Genomic DNA, 20,927 nt, shown 5'->3' with positions numbered 1-20,927 from the left:
TTGCCATCCATTTTGTTATGATATTCCTTGTAAAAGTGAATAAATTGGGGTTCAAGAAATAATATAGAGGTAAAATTTAAATGGATTTATTATTTTCATTCCACTTTTCATTACCATATTTTTTGGACTACATGTCGCACTGGACCATAAGATACACCTAGGTTTTAGAGGCAGAAAATAGGAAAAATAAATTAAACAAAAAATGTGGTTATGATGCAGTGTTATAGGGGATCTGCTGCTGACACTGTTATGAGAATAATGTCCCCTAATTCTGTACCAATGTCTCATACTGGGCTCTTTCTAGGTATATACGTCCTCCATCCTGGTATATAAATTATCCCCATCCTGGTATTTATGCCCCTAATCCTGGTATATATGATCCCATCACGGTCCCATTATTGTATATATGTCCCCCATCTTGTTACATATGTCCTCATCATGGGACCATCCTGTTATATATGTCCCCCATCCTGGGCCCATATTGGTATATATGTCTACAGTATTGAGATATATGTTCCCTGTCCTGGTATATATATATTCTCCATCACGGGCCCATCATGGTATGTATGCTTCCCATTATGCCGCACATAAAAAAATAAATTATTTTACTTACCTTCCATCCATGCCCCTGGTGTGAGTTGCCCTCTTTTGATGCCTGCAGCTGACTTCGATGTGTAAGCGAGACAGCGCAGAACATCAAGGGCATGGGACTCCAGTCACACCCTGATGTCATCTGCTGACCAATCCGAATTATGAGCATGGGGACCAGTGAATGTTCATTTTTTTTTTATAGAAGACACATGTGATCGTCTCAATAAGCTGGCACCTGGGGTGATCAGTAGGTCCGCTATTAAACAAAATGAATATTCACTGCTCCCCATTTCCATAATCCTGCCCACCTCTCTGCATCATTTTCAGTGCGGCGAGGGGGGCCTGATTATGGCTGTGAGGAGCAGTGAATATTCATTCTCTTTAACAGCAGGCACACAATTTTAAGCCCTGCCATGGGCTTCCGGCAGCAGCGAACTCTCCTCATGTGACCTGCTCCACCGCCGCTACTACCCCACCGCCACAGTGAGCCAGACACATCAGGACTTTAAGATGCACACTTCACTTTTCAGTCCCAATTGTAGGGGAAAAAAAGTGTGTCTTATAGACTGAAAAAAAGGTAATTTCTGTGTAGCACCTGCAAGGTTAAACAATTTCCTGACAGCAGTTTTGAAGTATTTGAAAGGTGTGGTTTTTAAAATGGTATTCCTTTTGTATTGTTTCCAAAAAAATTCCTAAAATAATGACATATTGCTGCTTAACTTTTAACACTTCTAACATCCTAACAAAATAAAATGACTTTGAAAAATTATGCAGATATAATGTTTTTATTTTTACAAAGAAACACAAAAAAAATCAACCTAAATTAACACCTAAAATACAATGTATCAAAAACAATATTCTCAAAATCACTGGAATCCTTTGAAGCATTCCAGAGTTAATTAGGGTTAAAATTAGCTTGATCACTAAGAGTGCATAAAAAAAGCTAACTAGAGATTTGGGGCAGTGCACTCATGATCCAGAATGAGTGCCGCAGATCCAGAGCAGCCACCAGGAATTTCAGGGTCCCACACTGGCAACATTTTCATCAAATCCCCTTGCGACTCTGACCAGGCTCCACCCCAGCTCCGCCTCCACCCTTCAAACCTTCCACACTCTCACTGCCATTCTTGGAAAAACTCCACCTCTGCAAACTGCCCTCACCATTTACACATTAACCGGTTTTCAGATCTGCTAATCATTCCAGTCAGCACCTACACCACGGATCGTGCAAAATGTGTGTGTTTTCCATGGACATGTGAAAGAGGCCTGGGAGAGGGCAGCTCTCTGTGCTGGGCCCCCTCTTAGCTTCTTCTCACCGGGCCCCATACACCAGTAATGGCAGTAATGCAGTAATGCCCCGATGGCAGTCCTGCCCAGATCTAAGTGCTTAGCAATTCCCCTGCTAATAGTTCTTACCTGTACAACATGAGCTGTATTATTTATATATTTTACTTGCTAATATAGCACCACCATATTCCACAGCACTTTATAGATGTCATCATCACTATCCCCATTTTGAGGCTCACAATCTAAATTCCATATCAGTAGGTCTTTGGAGTGTGGGAATAAACCAAAGTATCAGGGGGAAACAGACAGAACTGGGGAGAACATACAAACTCATTGTAGATGCTGCTCTCGGGGGAACCTGCAGTTCCATGTGGACCTCGCAAAGGGGGGTTCTTATGCTTCTTTACTTGAGGAGAATATCTGTTTGCTTACACTCTCAATTCCCTTATTTTAGTACTTAGGATATTATTGCTGCCGACCTGATAAGTTTATATTTCTAAGTGAATCATTTATGTTTGTTAGTTCCACTTTTTTCTATATTGCTATGTATACTCTGATTCTCATGGATCACTTTGTGCTATAGTGTGGGTAGCTCTTTTGTCCAGACAACAGGAGGGAGGATTTAGCTTCCGTAGTAAAATCTTCAATCTTTATTCCATAAAATCACACGTTTCATCAAAGCATAAAGTCATGATGAGGGGATGAGGGGGGTCAGGGAGCCTAGAGATCTTTTGTCCACCATTTTGGACAAGGACATGTGGTAATACATACTTTTTTACTAGTATGTCCTGAATAAAGTATAAACAGATTATTTGGAGGCAGTCTCTACTTAATATATGTATCTTTACTTTTTGTTTCAGAATGGAAATGGAGATTGGAAAAGTATGGAAGGAATCATCACAGATGTGAACAGACCCTTATACAGATATGAATGTAATAAATACAACAATAATATCTATGTGATATTGGTTATTACTTGCAGTCATAATCAGATTATACACTTCTGTTTCTATATTATGACAATTTTAATAAAAAAAACAAAAATCAGATCTAGTTTTATAAGCTGCTCTAATATCAATCAGTGCAAATTGAATCAGCTCTATGGTATATAATTTACATCAAATACACAGGTTTTCTTCAGTAAATTGGAATCACTGTGGTGTATTGTTATTTTATTTGTTAAGCTGGTGCAACTTGATTGGGTTTAAGAGCAGTTTCCACTGGTCCCACCATAGATATGGTTTCCTCTTCTGGAGTAGAAAGGTCAATGTGACTACAGGTCAACAGCTCAACAGCACAAATGCGAAACTGAAAGAGAAGCAATATTATAAGATATCTTTTATGAAGATTCATTTTTCTTCTAAAAATTATTTTTTTAGGACACAATAATCACATTTTGTTGTTTATTACTAGTTAGTCACTCAATGTACAAGAATAATGATTGGAGAAAAGATGAGACCAGTCATGGGAAGCTTACAAGAAAAATAAAGACTTCTGAATTCTGTTTTCTATAATATTTATTTAACCAGTAGAGTTCAAGCAAGATAGAAACTATATAATGTAATGAAAGGGAAGCTGTGGGCTCTTCGTCTTTGGTTTTACTACCTCAGCTGCAAAATATTTCTGCTTTTATGAGAAGCAACTAGGAAGCTTATACTTGTGGGCACTGTATGGGTAATCACCCACATGGTTTGTTGCCGAGGTAGTCCACTACTCTAATGTTTTTCAACTTATCTGCCTTCTTTGAAAATACTTAAAGGGGTTGTCTGGTCTAAAATGATAAGTCTACAATCATTCTATATGTCTGCAGACTTATGAATCCTCCCAGTGCCCAGACTGTGCGCTGCGAGGATTCCCCGGGAACGACAGTCACAAGATGGCAATTGTGCAATTTGCATGTTCCCAGCCAGAAGTGGGTGCAAACTCGCTCAATAGAAGTCTATAGAGCAAGGCCTTGCTTATAAGGCAGCAGCACCTACTAGTTGGACACGCCCTCTGCAAATACTTGTATTGAGTGCAGCGGCACCCACTAGTCAGGTCCTGGCCGGAGATAAGATATTCAACAGAATTTATCCATGTATGTGCTGCAGACACAATTCTATTGCTACGTACACAACACATTTTCCTAGAAAGAACTTTTACAACATTCTGCTGCGTGTGTAAACACATCAAACAACACACTAAATTTTGACACCCCTGACATCAGTCTAAATATATATTTTTTAAAAAATTAAACGGTATCAGTCAGTAGGATCAAACCTCCTAATCTGTCTGCATGGGCACATAGGTCATAGGAAGTTTAATAAAATGATATCTTGATATCTATGATCCAGTGTCTTATTCCCGAGACATCTACATTTCGTAAATGAGCTGTTAAGATCTATGGGCCGGACATAGGGCTGCATGAGCATCTGGCTAAAGATGCTATTGTAAAAGAAAGGAGAAGTTACAGTGTGATATGTAATGACTGACAATCCTCCCTCATAATCACACACACAGTGAGATCAGTGCTAACACAGTACAGCAGAGGTAACACAGTACAGCAGAAGTGAAGTTTATCTTACTGCCAAAATCTTTGCAGCTGCAATGCTCTCACAGGCAGTGAGTATGGGTTACTGCAGAGCTGAGTGAACAATTGAAAATGTGTTTGCAATGAACTAACGTTAAACTCTGCTGTACTGTGTTTGTTATAATACAGCACAACTCTGCAGCAGAGCTGACAGAACTATGAGAGGACAAGTCCTTCTGCAAATATTCTGCATAGTTCATATCTGCTGTACTGTTCTATCTCTCACTTCAGAGCTGCATGTGATTATGAGAACAAAGTGTCAGTCATTACATGTCTCACACTGGTAAGGAATGCTTCCTTTAATTTAAAATACTCTTTGCAGGCAGATTCTCAGGGAGATCAGTGTCCAGCCCATAGTTTTTAACAGGTTATTTTTATGAAAAAATGGATTTTTCTGTAATATGACATCGGATACATATATCAAGGTATCATTTTATTCAGCTTTCTATGACCTGCATGCCCATATAGATGGCTTAGCAGTGTAATCCTACTGTCAGATTCTCTTTAAAGATAATCTTGGTAGATGATCTAAATCTTCTATTATGGCAATGCTTTTTAAAATTTATTTATTATATTTTACCTGTCTGTTTAGAAAGAGGTAGATGATAGGATTGTAGACAGGACTTGTCTTAGCGAAATATGTAGGTAAAGTTGCAGCAAGAGGAGGAATGTAGAGGGTAGGTTTCATGATGACAATAAGGGCGAACACTGTATATGGCAGCCAACAGACAAGGAAAGCAATCACCATGAAAAGCACCATCAGTACTACTCTTAGCTCTTCTTCTCTATTTGTTTTACCTCCTTGATCCTCTATTTTCCTGTTCAGCTATGGGAAAAGAAACAATAAAATTTATAGTTATAAATGGCAGTTGTGGCTCAATGCTCAAATTTAAACATGCATAGTATATTTCTATTTATTCCAGTTGCATACATACTGTATATATTCGATGTCAGAACCTAGGAATTCTGATATAGTTCATTTTTATAGGATGTTCATTTTCTTCCAAACTGACATAAGATGCTATTTCCTTCTATAGAAAGAAGTTTCTAAGCAGCTTCAGAGTATGATATTCCATGATGTAGTTAGCCTTATTACTGGCTGTGGCAAAATGTAGAATTGTGTCCTCACATCCTATTGGAAGATTTCCATTGGAGAAAATGTTCATGTCAGAAGACAATTAAAAAAAATCGAATTAGATTTACGTAACACATATCCACCTGCTGTGGAAAACATATTCTGTATGTCAAAGAATTGTGCTGGCCTTAGGTTTCAGACTTTGAAATGCAAAATGTAAAAATGGTCAAATTAAGGTAAAATGTCATGGCTATATGCATAGGTAGCACATTAAAGGGGGCTTTACATGCTACGATATCGTTAAAGTTTTGTCGTCGGGGTCAAGTTGTTAGTGACGCACATCCGGCGTCATTAACGATATCGCAGCGTGTAATACTTACCAGCGACCTTAGGCGACCTCAAAAATGGTGAAAATCGTTCACCATGGAGAGGTCGTCCCAAACTCAAAAATCGGTAAGGGTTGTTTAGCGTTGTGGCTCATCGCTCATGCGGCAGCACACATCGCTATGTGTGACACATCCGGCGTCATTAACGATATCGCAGCGTGTAATACTTACCAGCGACCTTAGGCGACCTCAAAAATGGTGAAAATCGTTCACCATGGAGAGGTCGTCCCAAACTCAAAAATCGGTAAGGGTTGTTTAGCGTTGTGGCTCATCGCTCATGCGGCAGCACACATCGCTATGTGTGACACCGCATGAGTGAGGACCGCCTACTTACCTGCCGCCGGCCGCAATGCAGAAGGAAGAGGTGGGCGGGATGTTTACATCACGCTCAGCTCCACCCCTCAGCTTTCATTGGCCGGCCGCTTAGTGACGTTGCGGTGACATCACTGTGATGCCGAACGTCCCTCCCCCTTGAAGGAGGGATTGTTCAGCAGTCACAGCGACGACGACGACCAGGTAAGTATGTGTGATGCTGCGTAGCGATAATGTTCGCTACGGCAGCGATCACAAACAATCGCATGCGCGACGGGGGCGGGTACTTACACGCTCGCTATCGCTAGAAATTGCTAGCGATATCGCTAACGTGTAAAGCCCCCTTTAGATTTTGTATGAATTCAGATTTTTGAGGTTTCTGTTTAGCGGAGACTATAGGGGGCGCCCCCTGAGGAATATTTACGCATGAAACGCACATCAAAGTATGCAGCAAACAGGACCACCAGACCACACATTAAGGTAGCAGACCTTTTCATACATTTTGTAAACATTGGTTATTTATTATTATTCGGTTATATCTACTTTGTATGTACGGTTCTTACTAGGCATGTTAAAATATTCCACCAGAATACTCACAATTGATATGATATTTTTATACGAATCATCTGGGAATATTTAAATGGTCGGTTTTTGCACTTTTAGTTCCTGTTTTCCTGCTGCTAAAATAAGGGAATATCTTTGTCTATTTATTTTTTATAACATTAAACTAATTGTTTTAATATATTTCTTCATTAAAATTTGGCATTTTAAATTCACATAGTTGTTATGGTCACTATCCCTGTATTTCGGGTTTTTTATGCATGCTCTTAATTGGGGATTTTGTGATTATTGAATGTACCCATAAATAAAGTAAAATCCTGAGTGACCAATTACCTCCAGAAGTCAACTGAATAGTAAATTGAGTCCAACTGTGTGTAATTTATTCTCAGCATAACTACAGCTGTTCTGTGAAGGCCTGTGAAGGCCTCTTTTGGAACATAAGGGATCAAGCATAAAAAAATTTGGTATATCAGTTAAAAAATTAAAATATCAGTCTGACAAAAAAGCATAATTTAGAATAGTAAATACTTTAATGAATAAGAATTAAAAACTAGAACAAAGAAATGTATTTATATTCACACGTGGAGATGAGATGAGAATACAGAAGTAAGGTAATGATTAAATGTCTACTATGCTTTCCCTGTAAGGCTCTCGATAACTGTCCTAACTGGCTATGGAAGTTGGCACTCTAAAAAGCAATGCAAGAAATTACACCCCGCTTGTCATTGACTGCCCTATTGTGTATTGTTAATCACAAAGAGTCATCTGTCAAACATGTACCATACCACACAATGACAAAAGATACACAAAACAAAAAACAAAAGCAATGTGTCACAATTTCACCACTCACGGTTTCCTACAGACACTAGAGTGACAGGTCAGCCACCCTATAGGGCCTAGGGCATGCTGGGCTGTCAGTATTGTGACAGCCCAGTCGTCCAATCTGAGGCAGGGGTATGCTTGGTTGTTGATATCGAGATTGACAGCCTAGCAACCAAGGTTGGTTAGGTATTGGTTGTTGGTATTGAGATTGATAGCCTAGCAACCATGACTGCAGGGTTTCCTCCAGGTGTCTCCCATTCAGGGTGATTACCTGCCTATTTAGCCATTCATTGTGGACTTAAATCCTTTGGAGGTCAATGTAGGAGCCAAATTATATCAAGGTTCCAAATCTCTGACTAATCTCTGGGCATGTGTATTTTTTTTTGAGAAACATTTTCACTACTGAGAGAGATTATGATATGGAGAATCGTGACTTAAGGCCCCGTCACACTAAGCAACATCGCTAGCAACATCGCTGGTAACGAACAACTTTTGTGACGTTGCTAGCGATGTTGCTGTGTGTGACATCCAGCAACAACCTGGCCCCTGCTGTGAGGTCGTTGGTTGTTGCTGAATGTCCTGGGCCATTTTTTAGTTGTTGCTGTCCTGCTGTGAAGCACACATCGCTGTGTGTGACAGCGAGACAGCAACAACTAAATGTGCAGGCAGCAGGAGCCGGCTTCTGCTGAGGCTGGTAACTAATGTAAACATCGGGTAACCAAGAAGCCCTGTCCTTGGTTACCTGATATTTACCTTTGATACCAGCCTCCTCCGCTCTCACTGCCTGTGCTGCCGGCTCCTGCTCTGTGCACAGATAGCTGCAGCACACATCAGGCAATTAACCCGATGTGTGCTGTAACTAGGAGAGCAAGGAGCCAGCGCTCAGTGTGCGCTGCTCCCTGCTCTGTGCACATTTAGCTGCAGCACACATCGGGTTAATTAACCTGATGTGTGCTGTAACTAGGAGACTGGGGGCTGGTCACTGGTTGCTGGTGAGCTCACCAGCAACTCGTGTAGCCACGCTCCAGCGATCCCTGCCAGGTCAGGTTGCTGGTGGGATCGCTGGAGCGTCGCAGTGTGACAGCTCACCAGCAACCTCCTAGCAACTTACCAGCGATCCCTATCGTTGTTGGGATCGCTGGTAAGTTGCTTAGTGTGACTGGACCTTTACTCACTGCTAAATTAACCTTTGCATAACAGATGCATCTTTTGGATGGGGCAGTTCATCAAGTTACTGTGCTTACCAACCATAAAAACATGGCTTATATTGAATCAGCTAAATGACTAATTCCCAGAAAGGCTAGATAGCCCTTATTTTTCTATAGATTCAATTTCACTATCATATTCAGGCCGGCGTTCAAGAATGTTCAGGCTTAAACATTACCACTCAGTCTTAATCAGTGTCTCCACCAGAACCTCCATCCTCTATTCTCCCTAAGGGCATTGTGATTTCTGTGGTATCTTTGGAGTTGAAAACAGAGAGTCGTTAAGTCCAGTCGTTTGCCCCTTCCATCACTCCAGGCTCCAAATTAGTTGTATGGGTGTACCTAAGATTGTAGGAGTTTCTTGATTTCGTCTTGAGTGGTTATCTGGGGTCACGGCTATGCAGAAAAGTATTGCTAGGCTCTTTTGATGGCTATCTATGAATAATGATATTAAAGATTTTGTATCTGATTGTGAAGTTTCTGCACATGCTGAAGTCTGTTATAACCATCTAGGCTACATTGCCAGTTCCAGGAAGACTGTGGACTCATCTGTCCATGGGAATGTCTGGAAGAAGGTTCAAAAGAATATTGGGGCCTCTCAGATTTGCCCAAAATGGAAGGCAGATAGAAAACGTTTGTCAGTTTCTGCCTTTAAAATTGGTGATTTAGCTTTGTTGTCATCCTAAAACATTAAATTTAAAATTTCATCAGCAGAGTTGGGTCCCAAGTTTGTCCCTGCAAGATTCTGGAAGTGGTCAATCCAGTGGATTTTAGGTTAAAACTTCCCCCATCTCTTTGCATCCCTAATGTCTTCCACAGCTCCCTGTTTAACCCTAGAATGCATAACTGAGGCCTCGCAGGCCTGCTAGGTTACTTGCTTTCTTTTTTTCTGCAAGATTATATTAGTTAGAATTTTGAAACTTTAGGTATTCCTCAGGTATATAGTTGTTAGTAATTTCCAGTTATTTAAGTTCCAGTTATGTTATTTGCACACAGGTCTAAAAGGCCCCAGGTATGTGAAAGTGCATATTTCTATGGTTGCGCGTTCTAGGGTTAAGGAGTTTGCCCTTTCAATATTTTCTCCCTCATCCCTACCTCCTCTGATTTCTGTCAATGGCAGTTTAGAGAACGAGCTACAGATTACTGTTGACTCATGGAGGATTTGAAATTCCCTCCAGTGCCTCATCCAATAGAAGGAAAATGGATCAGAGGGGAGAAAATATCAGCCTCTAGTAATTGCAGTGAGAGGTCGTCCTACAATTTTCAGATTTATATTCCATAAAAAAATTAAAAAAACATGTATCATTTCCATGTATCATACTACTTTTTTTGGTTCATGACATAAAATCAAAATAAAATTAATTTGCATTTGTGGTTGTAACCTGAAAAAATATGGAAAAGCTCATGGGGTATGAATACTTTTTCAAGTCACAGTAGACATAAGGAGAGTCTCTCAAAATAAATACATACCCTATATCAGAGAACAAAACAAATGCGGACCCTAGAATTAATACAGAATCAGGAATACAAACTCCAGGCCAGGCCAACTAAACTAATAGAGTTCAAAGACCAAATCAAGAAACTAATGCAGACTATAAGTCAGGTCTAGAAATACATAAATAAGCAAGGATGGTTGAGCTTAGGGAGATCAACATCCAACACCGCGGAGACACCATCACGTGTTTCTCAACGCAGTGATTCTAGAGCAATGCCCCCTGGGAACTATTCAAAACAAGAAAGCCTGCAGAGACATCATCACATGTTTCTCAACGCTGGCAGGAAACTAGCCAGGTCTTTCACCAATGGTGTCTCCGCAGTGTTGGATGTTGATCTCCCTAAGGTCAACCATCCTTGCTTATGTAGTCTTCTACTAGGCAATGCTCCCACTAGCCAGTTTCCTACTCAACACTGATGAGGGGCAAATACCCCGAAACAGCTGTGTGTGGATGGATACCATGTTTGGCATAGGTGGTCTACTTGACTGGAGACTGCCCTTCCCGTGGTTGTTCCTTCCCGGTAAAAGACCTGGCTAGTTTCCTGCCAGCGTTGAGAAATGTGATGGTGTCTTCGCAGGCTTTCTTGTTTTGAATAGTTCCCAGGGGGCATTGCTCTAGATTCACTGCGTTGAGAAACACGTGATGGTGTCTCCGCGGTGTTGGATGTTGATCTCCGCGGTGTTGGATGTTGTCAACCATCCTTGCTTATGGAATAACCCTCGACTCTGCTCTATCCTTCAAGCCACACATCCAAGCCCTCTTCAACTCATGCTGATTACAACTCAAAATATCTCCCGGATCCGTGCTTTCCTTAACCAAGAATCAGCAAAAACATTAATGCATGCCCTCATCATCTCCCACCTCGACTACTGCAACCTCCTGCTCTCTGGCCTCCCTTTCAACACTCTTGCACCCCTCCAATCTATCCTAAACTCTGCGGCCCGCTTAATCCACCTCTCCCCTCGCTATTCCCCAGCCTCGCCACTCTGCCAATCCCTTCACTGGCTTCCCATCGCCCAACGACTCCAGTTCAAAACATTAACTATGACATACAAAGCCATGCACAACCTGTCTCCTCCCTACATCTGTGGCCTAGTCTCCCGGTACCTACCTGCACGCAACCTCAGATCCTCACAAGATCTCCTTCTCTGCTCCTCTCTTATCTCCTCTTCCCACAATCGCGTACAAGATTTCTCCCGTGCATCCCCCATACTCTGGAACGCTCTACCTCAGCACATCAGACTCTCCCCTACCGTGGAAAGCTTCAAGAGGAACCTCAAGACCCACCTCTTCCAACAAGCCTGCAACCTACAATAGCCCTCAGTCCAGTAGACCAATGCGCAACCAGCTCTGTCCTCACCTATTGTACCATCACCCATTCCCTGTAGACTGTGAGCCCTCGCGGGCAGGGTCCTGTCTCCTCCTATACCAGTCTGTTTTGTACTGTTAATGATTGTTGTAAGTATACCCTCTTTCACTTGTAAAGCGCCATGGAATAAATGGCGCTATAATAATAAATAATAATAATAATGTAGTCTTCTACTAGGCAATGCTCCCATTAGCCAGTTTCCTACTCCACACTGATGAGGGGCAAATACCCCGAAACAGCTGTCTGTGGATGGATACCATGTTTGGCATAGGTGGTCTCCTTAACTGGAGACTGCCTTTCCCGTGGTTGTTCCTTCCCGGTGAAAGACCTTGCTAGTTTCCTGCCAGCGTTGAGAAACATGTGATGGTGTCTCCGCAGGTTTTCTTGTTTAGAAATACATAAACGTCCCAAACCAAAATCACAAAAAAACAAACCTCATCCCTCAAACAGGCAGAGACCGCAGGACAGACAACAACATTTTGCATGAGAGTCTTGGCCAAATAGTGGATAGCAATATCTCCTGTTCTATGGAAAAATTGCTCCTTCAGAAGGTGATACCTTTATAATAAAAAATAATGGGTTTTAGGTTGTAAATAAAACAAATATTCAGAGTTATGAAGGACTTATTTCTCCAGTCACATACTCCTCCACCACCAGCAATTTTAGAGCTGTGCAGTTTGTGAGGAAAGTATATATATATATATATATATATATATATATATATATATATATATATATATATATATATATACACAAAGTATATATAGTATGTATAATATAAAAGTAACTGCCACAAAATGCTGTCCCTGACACACCATTGAAACAAAGATAATTTGGCCAACCTCGTTAGCTGGTTCTACAATAGACAATGCAATTCAGCATCAATAGGAGGGAAATGATGTAAAATTTTTAATGCAACCCAAATTAAAAAGTAATCTTTAGCCCCAATTGCCTGATTTAAGTGAGAAAAAAATATCTGCAAAGGTGAACAGTTATTAATATGTATTTGGTTTGGTTTATTACAATACTATTATTATGTAGAGATGCAATGTATTTATCTTTGGTTATTTCTTTATATAGGCTTCAGCTTGGAAATCATAAACTGTAAGTCTTATGATGGATTTGCAGGACACCTTTCACTTGCTAAAAAATAGAGATAAATACCTTATAAAAATCTCTGAGATTGCCTGACTCTGCTTTTCTTCACCATTTTACTGACCCATTGTAGAGATATTGATGCTCTCTGCTTTTGGAGCTCAGTGGCTGATGCAGGAATCTCAGATGCTGCTGTGCTTGGCAGTGTCTGGGAGGGAGGAGTAGAAGTGCCCACTCCTAGAGAAGACTGAGAGGAAACGCCCCCGTTGGACTGCAAGTTGAGATTTCACATACTGCACTCCTGCACTGCAAAAGCAACAAATGTGAATATCTCTGCAATCGAGTGATGAAGTGCAAAACGGAAAAGAGAGGCAGAATCAGGGGAGCTTAGGGGTGTGTTAAGGTATTTTACTACATTTTTTTTGTGACAGGTCCTTTTATAAGGATGTTACTACCTGAAATCTAAACCTTAGAATCTTTTCATCCATTACATTGTGTATTAATTTTTTTATTCATATATATGTGTATAGGCGTCAGTATTTGCATTAAATAAGAAAAATATTGTTTTAAACCAATGATCATCTATAATTTTCTGCAATAAATTAAAACACAGGTTTAAAAAAGGTCTAGTGAAATAATACTGGCATATATTAAAATATACCTTATGCAGTGAGAGCAGTATACTTCCATATGAAAATCCAATTATCGTTACAGGAATAATGAAGCATGTCAGAAAGTAGCTAATCAGGTAAGTGTAGTTACTCCAAGATCTTTCTTCCCAGCCAATTGAACAAGACGTCTGAACTCCTTCAGGTCCATATGAACTCCAACCAAATAATGGTGCAATAGCCCAAACAAGGCAGAACAGCCAAATAAATGCCAGGCCTTGGTAGCCCCTCCGATTGCTGAGTTTCAATGCTCCTACTGGCTCACACACCACATTGTACCTCTCATATGCCAGCATCGTCAAGGACCAGAGAGACACAATCCCTGTAACGTAATGTGGGTGTTGAAAAAAAGTCAGCAGTTATGATCTTGTTAACAACTAATTTACAGTACAGATTAGGAAACAGAGTTTTCGGCTTGATCGCCACTAGAGGGAGCATGTGCACATCTGAATTCTAAAGTACTTAAAGGGAGTCTGTCAGCAGGTTTTTGCTATGTTATCTTTATACAGCATGCTGCAAGGGTTAAAACAGAGAATTCAGTGATGCCTGTCTGGTCAAGGTCTGATCTGTTGTTTATTTGCTATATTTGTTTTAGCATCAGGACTTAGCATTGACACAGCCCCCTCCTCTGATTGACACCCCACCGTCAATGTACAATCCCTATAGAGAGCCTGGTGTTGGCGGGGACAGGACTCTCTCAGCTCTGTTAGATGCTCAATCTGACCGCTGCAGCCAGTAATCTAAGTGATGCATAGTTGGATTCAGGATCTCTTTGCCTATATCATGCCACTATTTTATCATCAGTGTCATTCCTGTGATCCTAACCAGAGCTAACAATGAAAAGACTACAGTGCTAGGTCCTATAGTTTTCCCAATAACTGTCTTTTACCTCAATAGTGCTATGCACAATAAATTTCCCTTCAGAGCTGATGGCATAGATATGGAGTGAAATACAGTGAAGGGGACACAATCTACATCTGTAATGTGGCATCTTCATTTCCAGGAACAGTGGAAGGGGAGGATAGAACTCCCACTGACCATAAAATGTTTGCATTTGTTAGAAATATTCTATGGTTTTAGAAAATGGAAATACCCCTTTGAATTTAAAAACCTTGAAAGAAATTGTGATTTCAATAACAAAAGCATTCTAATCTGGAAAGTAAAACCTTGTTTATAACAATACATAACATTTATTTTTATTATTATTATTATTATTACTTTTTACAGTTACCTATTTGTTTCTTAAAGGGAATGTGTCACAAGGTTTTTGCCACCTAATTTGAGAGCAGCATAATGTAGGGGCGAGATCCTGATTCCAGCGATGTGTCACTTACTGCGCTGCTTAGTGTAGTTGTCATAAAATCACTGATTAATCAGCAGTAGATTATCATTAGAGGACTACTTGGCCTGCTGAGTGGTAGTCCAGCATATTCATGAGCTCTGTATAACTGCTAGATCTGCAGCAGAGAAAACATTGAATTTATCAAAATGACAGCAAACAGCTCAGTAAGTGACACATCGCTGGACTCAGGGTCTCTGTCTCTACATTAAATAAATAAGGAATAACGTTTGGAACACCATTCTAAGTCTGAACTGGGTGCAAAAACCTAAAAAAAATCACTATATGGAGATAAGGTATGCACACCAGTGACTATGTAAGGGGAATACATGTAATAGCAGAAACTGCTGTGTGAATACTGACATGAAAAATCCAATAGCTATATGTAAGAATGAAATGTGAAAAATAAAATGTTTGCATTTGCTAGAAAATATTCTATGGTTTTAGAAAATGGAAATACCCCTTTAAATTTAAAAATCTTGAAAGAAATTGTGATTTCAATAACAAAAGCATTCTAATTTGGAAAGTAAAACCTTGTTTATAACAATACATAACATTTTTTTTATTATTATTATTATAATTATTATTACTATTACTTTTTACAGTTACCTATTTATTTCTTAAAGGGAATTTGTCACAAGGTTTTTGCCACCTAATTTGAGAGCAGCATAATGTAGGGGCGAGATCCTGATTCCAGCGATGTGTCACTTACTGTGCTGCTTAGTCTAGTTGTCATAAAATCACTGATTAATCAGCAGTAGCTTATCATTAGAGGACTACTTGGCCTGCTGAGTGGTAGTCCAGCATATGCATGAGCTCTGTATAACTGCTATATCTACAGCAGAGAAAACATTGCTTTTATCAAAATGACAGCAAACAGCTCAGTAAGTGACACATCGCTGGACTCAAGGTCTCTGTCTCTACATTATGCTGCTGACAGATGGGGGAGCAAAAACCTGCTGACAGATTCCCTTTAACTCATAGTGATATTGCTGAAGTGTACACTGTAACTTGTACCAACTAGTGTAATTAATCTGACACTCTGATCCACAGTGTTGTTCTCACAAACACAACAAAAAATATTCAATATATTCAATATACTATTCAATGCATACTAAAAACATATGTTTATATTGTATGCACATAATTTTATATACAAATTTCAAACATTAGAGGTTACTTACCAAAATAATTAACAGCAAATCCTTGAAAAACACAGAATTTTTCACCCAAGTAAAAGTAGCCGTGGTAATTGGTGCTGACTACTATGCTGGTACCACATAATGTCATTAACAAGTCCGAAAAGGATACATTTAGTATGAATATATTGATAGGGTTGCGGAGTTGTGGATACTTCAGAGTTACAAAAATCACCAAAATATTGTTAAAAATGGAAAATATGGCATTTAAAAACATGAGAAATGACAAAATGCCATACCCAGATCTGGGGAATATGGTGGGCTTTGCTGTGAAGTTTTCCGTTGGGTCAGATATGGTTATATTGGTATACATATTTCTCATTAGATTCTTTCACCCAGACTCCTAGGATCTCAAGATGTTACCCTTTTTTTTGTCTCTCTTCTTCTTAGCTGTCATGATAAGACTGCTATTAGGTTTATTGTTTTGAGTGGGATAAAGGATGGATACATATTTTAATTAGAGTAGCATCTGTCTCTAGCAGGTCTTCTTTACATGGACCCTGGTATTAGGAGATTACCTAATCAGATTATATATTTGCATCAGTTGGGATTCATTTAATAACCATGTAGTATATTACTCTTCATTTCAAGTTGGCTAAATGTTACATACCATGGACTGAATCATTATGAATGGCCTTTCGAACACCATTTTTAATGATGGGCATGAAGGAATTCATTAAAATGAAGCACTGAGAAATGTAATAAAAATGAAAACCATATTCTTCCAATTATAAGATGCACTTTTCCTCCCAAAAATTTTGGAGGAAAATGAGGGGTACATCTTATAATCCAAATGTAGCTTACTGGGAGGTAGAGAATGAGCACTGTGCTGACTGCAGTGGAGGCTGTGCTGGCTGCGGTGGGGGTTGTGTTGGCTTTGGTGGGGGCTGTGCTGGCTACGCTGGGGTCTGTGCTGGCTGCGGTGGGGGCTGTGCTGGCTCTGTGGAGCAAGATGGTATGGCGGGTGTCACAGATGGTGCAGGCTTCAAATAATGGCGCCCGGAGTCAGCACGTGTGCAGATGGAGCTCTCAGCTCAAGATCTCATCTGCACATGTGTGGCACCCCTGAGGCTTCCGTCGCCACAGAAGTACTGCATTGAAGTACTGCATATCTCAGCCAGAAGTGTGGTATCCCATTCACAGACAAAACCTGCGCACACCAATTGTTAGGACACACACTGGGTCAGGGTTTAAGGCAGGTACTCCATTAACGCTGGGAAGCAGCGACCAGTATACCTGGTTATGGAGCCTTAAGTCCCATTTGCTGTACTAGAGGGGTGGAGCCTAGCAGAGAGAGTGTTGGAGGAGTCAGTGAGGTAGTTGGAGAACCGGTTAGAACCAGCCAGGTCTGGTCTGAGGGAGTTTTTCAGTCAGAGTGAGTGACAGTTCACAGGAGTCAGTCAGTGAGGAGTCCACTCAGTAGGAGTAAGAGGCTGTGGTTCATGGTGAAGTCCCTGGGGTCCTGCTAGACCCAGGCGACACCGTGAGAAGGGGGTCCAAAGTGCCACGGATGTGCGAAAGGCCTCCGTGGGCTTGTTCCACCAAAAACACCGGGGTGGAGGAATCTGGCTGCAATAACAGGGACGGTCCCCAGGCAAAAGGACGAGAGACATTTCTTTTAGCAATCTGACGGCCCGGGTGAGTGCTGTAGGCACTCGAGGCCACAACCTGCCACCCATACTCTGCAAGGGAGGCTTAAAAAGGACCACGGTCAGCCACCCTTTAGTCAGGGCTTGGTGGCGGTGGCACAGGACAGTCCAATAAAGGTCAGCGCTAGAGAGACGTCCAGGAGAGACACATTGAGGGGTGCACCGGTACTGACCCTTGACTTGTTTGGAATCAGCGGGGGCCCACAACAGTGAATCCTAGCACACCACGGGGAAACCGGTCAGCTGCAGTTGTGGAACAGACTGTGAGTAAAATATCTTGACTGCAAAGCCTCGTGTCATATGCTTCTTCCTGCGCCCCATCCATTTCTATCAGAGACCTTCCTAACGGTTGCCCCGGGGTTACCCGCACCACCTGTGGGGAGCAGAAATACCTCAGCTGCCATAACACCATCCCCGGAGGTCCCATCAAGCAACTGCCGCCCACATAGCCACAAAAACCACAGGTGACATGACGAATTTTACTTAATATTAACTATAACTCCCATCATCATCATCTCCCCTTTATTATTGAGACACCGCCAGGGTCACAGAGCCGGACCCACACCACCGCTGACATCCGCAGACTACAGTAGTCCGGTCCGGTTCCGAGTGCCCCCGGCCCTGGGGCGGGCATGTCACATGCACTGCCTCTGGTCCATTGATAACCCAGCAGCAGACTTAAGGAAAATGGCACCCGATGTCGGCTTGTCATTGATCCGAGAGCTCAATCTGCTGACTCCAGGCGCCATTTCTTTAAAGCCTGCACTGCCGACAGAGCATCTGAGATACCCGCCGCACCACCCTGCTCCATACAGCCAGCACGGCGCTCGCAGCCAGCACGGCGCTCGCAGCCAGCACAGCCCCCAACGCAGCCAATGCAGCCCTCACCGCAGTCAGAACAGCCTCCTCCGCAGCTCCCGCAGCATCACCCTACTACAGCATCGCCCTTGCCTCCTGTGACCCTGCTCCACTACCGCTGCAGCTCGCCTTCCAGTAAGACACCACCGGGTATAAGATGGACCCGATTTTTTTCTTTCCTTTTTTATCTTTAAATTTAGGGTGCGTCTTATAATCCTGTGCATCTTATAAAGCGAAAAATACAGTTATTAAAATAAATACATTACATTTAAATATTACAAATTTTACTAAATACCTTTATTTAGCAAAAATTATGCAAAAAGGTAATCATTAGTTAGTGTACAAGAGTTGAAACATGGAGGTCCCCAGCCATCTCATGTCTTAGGACGGGCTGCGTAAGGACGTCTGCTGGAGACAGACATCGGGTGAGGGCCGCATCTTGTCAGGTACCGTGAACGCGCATTCCTCTGTTCACCAAATCTGACACGGATTCCTGTGCACTAACTAACAATTACCTTTTTGCATCATTTTTGCTAAATAAAAGTATTTAGTAAAATGTGTAATATTTAAATGTACTTTAATTAAAATATTTATTTTTATTACATTTCTTGGAGTGCACCTTTAAGAGGTGCACACCACTTAATAAATTAGGCATGTCTTATCAGTGCTTCCATGCACCTTTTGTAGAAGTGTTACTCCAGTCACTATTTGTTATGCACTTTCCCGCCCTGCTGCACTCACTTTGGCGGATCTGGCCAGGAGTGTTGTTTAACTGCCGACAGTCAAAACGTATTTGTTCATTTATGAGTTGTGCAAACATTTTTCAATTTTTCAAACTCTTTTACATGAGAAATCTGGCAAAAAGAACTGATAAATTTTGAAAGAGTGAAGAAGGTACAAGACTCAACTGAATGTATGAGCAGTAAGTCGTTTTTTCGTTGCATTGAATATGGAGATTCCTTTGAATGTTTCGTGAATAATTTTTGCGGTGTTTTAGGTGTGGAGCCGCTTAAAGAATGTCAGAAGAAGGCACTGAGTGAACATTTCCTAAGGGGTTGAGAGGTTGTGGTTGCAGGATTTTGTGGAACCTAAAATATCTTCTTCTGTGTGTACAAGAAAAAAAAAAAACAATCAGTATTTTACATCCATGTGTTTGTTTTACCATAAGTATGGTATCTGTTTTTCTCTTGAAAAAAAAAGAAATTCTAAGCTTCTCCAACCTATTAGGCTTCCCATGATTAATATTTGGTGAGTTTTTATGTTGCAGATTTTCTGCACTAATTAGCTAAATTAGGTTACATACAGTTTTTTCATTGCATTTTTGAGTGCATTTTGTTAATATTAACAAGTAATGATCGAGAATTGAAATGCTCGAGTGCTTGGTACTCAAATCAAGCAGGTCAGATGCTTTCCAGAAACTCCAGGACGTTTCGCGATGTGATGACCATGTGACCAGTCACATGTGTGGGAAGTGTCGTCAGACTTGCTGGGTGCTCCTGGTCTGTCCTCCAGGTCTGTCCTCCCAGCTCAGCAGCAGGTGGCAGCTATCTTTTGTCACCTTCTGTACACCGTCTACTACCACCTATTCTGTACAGCGTATGTGCTCTACAAATGTTTCCACCCAGGAAAATAACTGCTTGCTTAATTCAGCTCCTTTCAGGAAGTGCGGGGAGTAGATTTACATAAGCAGTCATTTTTATGGGTGGGAACATTGATAGAGCACATGATGACAATGTACGGAATAGGTAGTAGTAGAGGGTGTATGGAAGGTAACAAGTAATGGCTGCTGCCGTCTGCGGGCGGCCGGTGAGGAGGGTTGTGGCCGGGAGCTGTGTCCAGGCTTCCACTGCAGGTAACAGAGAGATATTTTTTCTCCTTCTAGAACAGAGACTCGAGCATTTTACTTGAGCACACATGGTACTGTAGCCCCCCACGGGGCCTTAGGGTACTCGTCACTGGATCAGAGGTTTCTTGGGGTTGCTGTGACTGGCCTGACCCAGCTCCGCAGCCCCATTGGCTACATGAACAGACAAGCAAACAGGTGTCCAGTGTAAATGGGGATGGAAGGAGGGCAACGGGTCCTTGGGAAGCATGTCGCCGGTTGCAATGGCGACTGGGGCTCAGCCTCCTCCACCGCAGACCCTTCCTGCGACTTTTCCTCTCCCAGGAGCGGTGTTGGATGGGAATGGGGTATGGTTTGCAGCGCCATCCATGGTGTGCGGCCAGAAATTAGCCGCCGGTGCGGAGTCTCTCTCCGGGGCATGTGTTGGGTGCAGCTAGGATGATATTGCTCCCCACAGGCAGAGCGGGACCCTGGGAGGCTAATGAGAACAGGGCGGCAGTCCACGGGAGTGCCAGAGCAGAGGTCGGGTGGCATTTACTCAATAAGTCACCGGGTGCAGGTTCTAGATGCTTTTATTCTCTGGTTAAGATGGTATCGCGCCCC

General features: G+C 41.7%; 1 protein-coding gene across 1 annotated transcript; it reads right to left on the bottom strand.

Moving 5' to 3' along the window:
• Positions 1-3,057: 3,057 nt before the first annotated feature.
• On the bottom strand, positions 3,058-16,287 carry LOC142302383 (pinopsin-like). Its single transcript, XM_075343437.1, has 4 exons — positions 15,960-16,287; positions 13,430-13,758; positions 5,028-5,273; positions 3,058-3,186 (listed from the first exon to the last, which is right to left on the bottom strand). Exons 1-4 carry the CDS (start codon positions 16,285-16,287, stop codon positions 3,058-3,060), a joined length of 1,032 nt encoding a protein of 343 aa, XP_075199552.1.
• Positions 16,288-20,927: the final 4,640 nt, after the last annotated feature.

Source organism: Anomaloglossus baeobatrachus, chromosome 4 (assembly GCF_048569485.1).
Source record: "Anomaloglossus baeobatrachus isolate aAnoBae1 chromosome 4, aAnoBae1.hap1, whole genome shotgun sequence".
NCBI lineage: Eukaryota > Metazoa > Chordata > Amphibia > Anura > Aromobatidae > Anomaloglossus > Anomaloglossus baeobatrachus.
This window is presented reverse-complemented; position numbering and strand designations above follow the sequence as displayed.

What these genes read in the sequence shown, in the direction of transcription:
- LOC142302383 (XM_075343437.1), bottom strand. Translation starts at nt 16,287, where the DNA reads ATGTATACCAATATAACCATATCTGACCCAACGGAAAACTTCACAGCA. An exon ending in ATTTGCTGTTAATTATTTTG is followed by an intron (nt 13,759 to 15,959) that starts GTAAGTAACCTC and finishes ATTACGTTACAG; the next exon opens with GGATTGTGTCTCTCTGGTCC. An exon ending in ACCTCTTTCTAAACAGACAG is followed by an intron (nt 3,187 to 5,027) that starts GTAAAATATAAT and finishes CTTCTCTTTCAG; the next exon opens with TTTCGCATTTGTGCTGTTGA.